At 41.5% G+C, this 6,275-nt stretch overlaps 1 protein-coding gene across 1 annotated transcript; it reads left to right on the top strand.

Annotated features, from left to right (window-relative positions):
* Positions 1–826: 826 nt before the first annotated feature.
* On the top strand, positions 827–5,468 carry LOC129741736 (uncharacterized). Its single transcript, XM_055733515.1, has 4 exons — positions 827–1,402; positions 1,521–2,275; positions 2,408–2,704; positions 3,620–5,468. The coding sequence occupies exons 1-4, from the start codon at positions 827–829 to the stop codon at positions 5,466–5,468; spliced, it is 3,477 nt and encodes a 1,158-aa protein (XP_055589490.1).
* The last annotated feature ends 807 nt before the right edge of the window (positions 5,469–6,275 follow it).

The raw sequence follows: 6,275 nt of genomic DNA, 5'->3' as shown, positions 1-6,275 counted from the left end.
TGTGACACAAACCTATCTTAACGAGATATAAACTCGTTCAGATATAGCTTTGAAATCAGAATCTACGTTTTGGTTGTTTTGAAAAAAAAAAAGATTATATGTTTTTTTGTCTGCCGGTCAAGCAAATACTTTGAAAACTTTTATTGGAAGTTTGAAACTCTTATTCCAATGTACCAGGCATGGTTCTGTGGTAGCCGAACTTTTTAAGAAATATTCAAGTTGGAAACAATGCATGAAAGTTTGAGTACAAGTCAGTAGGTAGTCTCAACATTTGCGTACAAGTAATGATTATAAGATAAAAATTTTATTCAAGCTTTTTTTGTATGTAAGACTCATATTTTTGCATTTTTTGTGGTCTAAATCCTATCTGATTGAGTTATAATCTTAATATAATGTTATCAAGGAGTGACATAATTTTGTTATGCTTGCAATGATTTTTTGTTATAATTTGAGTTATTCAAACATGCTATTAGTACAAAATACAGTACAGTTGTTCGGTGTCTCTGTGAATGTAAAGCATAAGATAATTCGACAGCTTTAAATCACCCGTTTTTATGTTTTTTCTGCTGCTTTAAATTCGGTCGTTCGATTCCTTCGTCACGAGAAACCCCCATAAAACTCGAAGCAATTCGAGTACATGTGCTGAAAGGAAGAAAATTAGTGATAAATCGTGCTAAAGTTTCGGTTATTGAAAGTACCGTTTGTTTACAAAGAACATTAGTGTACACACCCCAGCTCGATTTTTCCGATTGAAGCGACATCTGCCGGAAATTTTGTGGCACCATCAGTTTCTTTCTGCGAAGTCAATTGCATAACTGAAGGCGCAATGGAACAGCACTGCTCGACTTGCCGTGAAGCTATCACTGGTATCGAGCAAATCGCTTGCAAAGGAGTCTGCAGCAAGCGATTCCACATCGCGTGCACTGGATTGTCTAAAAGTTTGGCCAGACAAATTGATACTACGTCCAATAATGTTTTCTGGTTCTGTGATGACTGTGCAGCGATTATTTCAAATCCTAGTTTCCGTTCGATGGCATTTAATGCTTCTGCTGAAACCAACGCAATTGCGCAACTCACAAACGCAATAACCGAGTTGCGTTCAGACATTAAGCAGCTTGCTCCGAAACCGATCCGTACCCCTCTGTGGAATAAGTCAACGCCCACGTCCACGCCCATTGAGCTAAGGCGTCCAATGAAGCGAATTCGGGTCCCTGATGCTGTTTCGACTGAGCCGTGTCAACTTGGGTCCAGAAATGCTTCAAACGATTTAGTATCCGTTCCACTTTGTGATGACGAAAACCCCAAGTTGCTCTGGATTTACTTGTCACGCATCAAACCTGACGTCACTGAAGATGCTGTCAAGGCAATGGTCCATGCCAACCTTGGTGTGGAGGATGCGAATGTTGTTAAACTGGTTCCAAAAGGAAATGATATTAGCAACTACCGTTTTATATCATTTAAAGTCGGCCTATCACCGGATCTAAAATCAAAAGCATTGAATCCTGATTCTTGGCCAAAAGGATTGTATTTCCGGGAATTCGTGGATTACAGCTCGAAGCAGTTTCGCGGTCCTCAACAATAACAGTAACCAGCCATCAGAAAACCTTATTTTGATTCCGGGACGCATCATTCATGCCAATTCGGAAGTTCTCTACTCTGGCCACCAACGACCGACTGTTCCTGCTGCAAGTCGTCCCGTTAATCGGTCAGGTGGTTCAGAGGGAGGCTTCCAATTGCCATGCTATGGCAAGTATACATCTGTTTCAAAGTTTTCTCCCAGTGACGCGTTTATGCCTTCCAGCTTCACATGTGCCTTGGATTGTGCGTTTTTCATACCTAATGATGCACGCTTCGGAGCTGATGCCAGCCTTATACTGCAGCCTACCGCTAACAGCTGTTCAGATATCGATGCTAACTCGGCGTTTTTTAACTGGAATTCGGGACGCACCACTCAAAGCAATTGGGAAGTTCTTTACCCGGACCACCAACGACTGACTGTTCCTGCTTCAAGTCATCCCGTTTATCGGTCAGGTGGTTCTGGGGGAGGCTTCCAATTGCCATTTAATGGCAAGTATCCTTCGGTTTTATGTATTCCATCTAGTCACACACCTCTGCCTTCTAGTCCCGAACCGTGTGCGTCGAGTTCGACAGTACCTTTCGATAAGTGGGATGTTTGCCCAAATGGAAATTTTGCTGAAAATTTGCTGATTGGATCACCGGGATGCAACGAACTTAGCACAATGGAGGCCCCCAAGCCCTTCGTCACAGTCGCGCAGTTTCCAGCCAGCGTCAACAGTCGTCCCGGCCCTGTGTTCGAAGAAGGCAACGGGGCTCTCCAGCCTGTGCTTTCAGGCAAGTACCCTTCTTCTTCTCCCGCTGCGTTCAATGACTGCCCCTCAATTTGCAGCTCTCGCCCTATTGACCATCGCAAAACACGCCCAATTGACGCATCCAATTTATCTGACGCGCTGCGCCTGTATTACCAGAACGTGCGTGGTTTGAAATCAAAGATTTGTGAGTGCTTCGTTGCTACATCAGAGCTCGGCTACGAAATCTACTCATTCACCGAAACCTGGCTCGATTCTTCAGTACCGTCTAGTCAGCTGTTCGGCTCTGATTATAATGTATTTCGTTGTGACAGAAGTAGTGTCAATAGTCGTCGTAGCAGGGGTGGCGGAGTACTTAGGGGCTGTTCACTAATTACGTAAGCACATAGGGGGGGTGGGGGGGTTTCACATTTGCTTACGATCTCTTACCAGGGGGGTAGGGGGGGGTTTCCAAAAATCTTACGTAAGAAATGTTACATTGATAATTAGTCATAGCCATACGAAACCATATTGCACAGATTTTTTTTCTAACTACCTTTTTGTTGGTTATTTTTTATGTTATGTTATTTATCTTTTAATGTCTTTGAGTAAATAAAAAAAATCTACTTAACAAAAGATTGACCAAAAAAATCCTTAAACTTTATCGCTCACTGCTGAAATGAGTCTGAGCTTTTGGGTTCACTAACAACGTTATTGTCGTTAAACATTGCACCAATTCTAATAGTATAGAATGAATTCTTTTTTATTTGTATGATTTTGAGGTTAAAACATAACAACATACCCTGTTAACCTTATCTTTCATTCTATTTTTTATTTGAAGTTTAGATTTTGTATTGTTCATTCTATTGTGGAAACTTATTGAAAGTTGTGCTGCTACGAACATGCTATGTCTTAAATAATGTTTTCTGTAATAGTTTGTGACATTTCATCTGTTTTTTTTGTATAAATTGTGCTTTTCAAATTCATATTTTAAGTTTTACTTAAAAAGTGCTTTGCTTTGAAGCATGAACGTTTAATTCTTAATATTTTCGAGCTCTTTTTGACACGTTTTTAGTCAATTTCTCAAAGAATCAAAAACGTAAGATCTTACTAGGGGGAGAGGGGGGGTTTAGAAAAATCTTACTTTTTCTTACCAAGGGGGGAGGGAGGGTTTAAAATTTCCAAAATTGTGCTTACGTAATTAGTGAACGGCCCCTTATAGCGGTGTTAAACAAGCTCAGCGCATCATTGGTTACTTTGACTAATACCAATTGCATAGAAGCCTTGTGGGTGAAAGTTTCTCATGCTCATAGTTCGTTTTTAATTGGTACAGCATATATTCCACCGGAAAAAAGTCAAGATGGATCAATTATCGATCAGCATGTTGATGGCTTATCTGAAGTTAGATTGCAACATCCTTCGTGCAGCGTTATTCTTCTTGGTGACTTCAACCAACCGCAATTGACGTGGATTCGTGGTGACAGTAACAGTATGGTGATAGACTCTACTTCAGTATTAACATCGGCTAGTGCATCACTTTTGGATGGAATGCAACTGAATGGAATGGATCAAAGAAACTCTCTACGCAATTCTCAAAACCGAACGCTGGACTTGGTTTTTACGGACGATTCTATCTCAATAAGCTCGGTCACTGAGGCCATCGATGCCGTTGTTCCGATTGACACGTACCATCCTCCGTTCAATTTTGATATCTCTTTTCCAAACCCTATCGTTTTTGATGAGGCGTTCGATACTTCAGCTCGCAACTTCAATCGCGCAGATTTTGACACGATGAATCGAGTCCTTTCTGAAATCAATTGGACGGATTTCCTCAATTGTACGGACGTTGATATTGCCGTGAGAGTATTTAGCTCAATTTTGGATGATGTTTTTAACAACTCAGTACCCTTGGTGCGACCTCCTCTTCGACCTCCCTGGAGTAATGGACGCCTAAAGCGGTTAAAACAGTTACGTTCTAAATTACTTAGAAAGTTCACTAGCTCCAGGTGCCCTTTCACTAAAATGAAATTGAACATTGCTACACGAAAATATCGCAGTTTCAACCGTTTTTGCTATCGACGCTATGTTGCTCGTACGCAAAGGGAGCTTCGCCGCAATCCGAAAAAGTTCTGGAAATTTGTCAACTCAAAACGGAAGGAATCCGGTCTGCCTGCGGTACTCCAACTAAATGATAGAATTGCAACGTCTTCTGCCGAAAAATGTAACCTCTTCGCGATGCACTTCTCCAGTGTTTTCTCTGATCTATCGCCAACTGCTGATCAAATTTTCGCAGCCGTCACACGGTTACCCATAGATGTGTTGAATCTGGATGTTTTTTCTATAAGCGAGGAAATGGTTCTTGAAGCCATTGGTAAACTGAAGTATACTACATCAGCCGGACAGGATGGAATTCCGGCGTGCGTTCTTAAGAAGTGTCGTACTCTTTTAGTGAAACCACTTACTCACATCTTTAACCGGTCCCTAGAACAGCAAAAATTCCCCGACCTCTGGAAAAGATCGTTTATGAGCCCAGTCTATAAAAAAGGTGATAAGCAAAATATTCTCAACTACCGTGGTGTCACATCACTAGCTGCCTGCTCGAAGGTATTAGAGAGGATCGTAAACGATGTAATTTTCTCAGCTTGTCGGAACTGGATCTCTGAAAATCAGCACGGATTTTTCCCTAAACGATCGGTAACCACGAATTTGACAGTTTTTACATCATATTGCATATCACAAATGGATGGCGGAAAGCAAATTGATGCAATTTATACTGATATTTCGGCTGCATTCGATTCAGTGAATCACGATATTCTCCTGAAAAAATTGCAACGTTTGGGATGTTCTGAACGACTGTGTGCTTGGATAAAAAGTTATCTTACGAATCGCCGTTTAGCTGTCAGAATTGGTTCTGCAGAATCTCCTGATTTTATTCCAAAGTCTGGGGTTCCACAAGGTAGCAACTTGGGCCCTCTGTTGTTTACAATGTTCTGTAATGACATTAATTTGCTTCTGATTGGCTGTGGAGTTCTCCTGTATGCGGATGACCTAAAAATATTTTTGGTTATAAACAGTTTAGCTGATTGTTACGAGTTACAAGGCTTCCTGGACATGGTTGTGAACTGGTGTGCTGATAATTTACTGGTTTTAAGCGTTGCTTAGTGTTGTGTTATTACATTCGGTCGGAGGAAACATCAATTCATATATGAATACAGCATACTGGGTGAGTCACTGCAACGTGTGGATCAGATAAAGGATCTTGGAGTTTTATTGGACCGTCATATGACTTTTAAGCCCCATTACTCTGTGGTACTCGAGAAGGCCAACAGGATGCTGGGATTCATTATACGCCTGAGTACAGAATTCACCGATCCCGTCTGCCTACGAGCTTTATATTGCTGCCTGGTTCGATCAATATTGGAATCTGCGAATCTGGTATGGTGGCCGTTTGAGGCTTTGTGGGTTGCGCGTTTTGAAGCAATTCAACGGCGATTTGTGCGGTATGCTCTCCGTGAACTACCTTGGGAAAACCCGTTAAATCTACCGCCTTATCCACAACGATGTGCTCTGCTTGGACTCCATACGCTGGCGGATCGTCATTCCATTGGTCGATCACTGTTCGTGGCAAAGATCTTGAGAAATGAAATTGACTGCTGTTGGCTGCTTTCCCGTTGTAACATTTATGCTCCAGAACGAACCCTTCGTAATCGAGACTGGCTTTCATTGGAAACACGAAGTACGCGCTATGGCAGTAACGACCCCCTTCGTGCCGCAAAAATATGCTTCCTCCGTAATTATACCCTATTCGATTTTAATGTGTCCATTGCAACTTTCAAACAACGGATTGAGCATAGCATGAGTGAACGACTTAGAAACTAGAAAACGATTTATGTAAACCTAGATTTAAGTTTTATTCATTCAGACACCCACCTTTGTCAGATGATACCAATATAATAAACAATAAACAAT

This window comes from Uranotaenia lowii, chromosome 2 (assembly GCF_029784155.1).
Source record: "Uranotaenia lowii strain MFRU-FL chromosome 2, ASM2978415v1, whole genome shotgun sequence".
Lineage (NCBI taxonomy): Eukaryota > Metazoa > Arthropoda > Insecta > Diptera > Culicidae > Uranotaenia > Uranotaenia lowii.
The sequence above is the reverse complement of the archived record's forward strand: the minus strand, read 5'-3'. Positions and strand labels throughout refer to the sequence as shown.

What these genes read in the sequence shown, in the direction of transcription:
- LOC129741736 (XM_055733515.1), top strand. Translation starts at nt 827, where the DNA reads ATGGAACAGCACTGCTCGACTTGCCGTGAAGCTATCACTGGTATCGAG. An exon ending in TTGGTGTGGAGGATGCGAAT is followed by an intron (nt 1,403 to 1,520) that starts GTTGTTAAACTG and finishes CTTGGCCAAAAG; the next exon opens with GATTGTATTTCCGGGAATTC. An exon ending in CCCTTCGTCACAGTCGCGCA is followed by an intron (nt 2,276 to 2,407) that starts GTTTCCAGCCAG and finishes CTCAATTTGCAG; the next exon opens with CTCTCGCCCTATTGACCATC.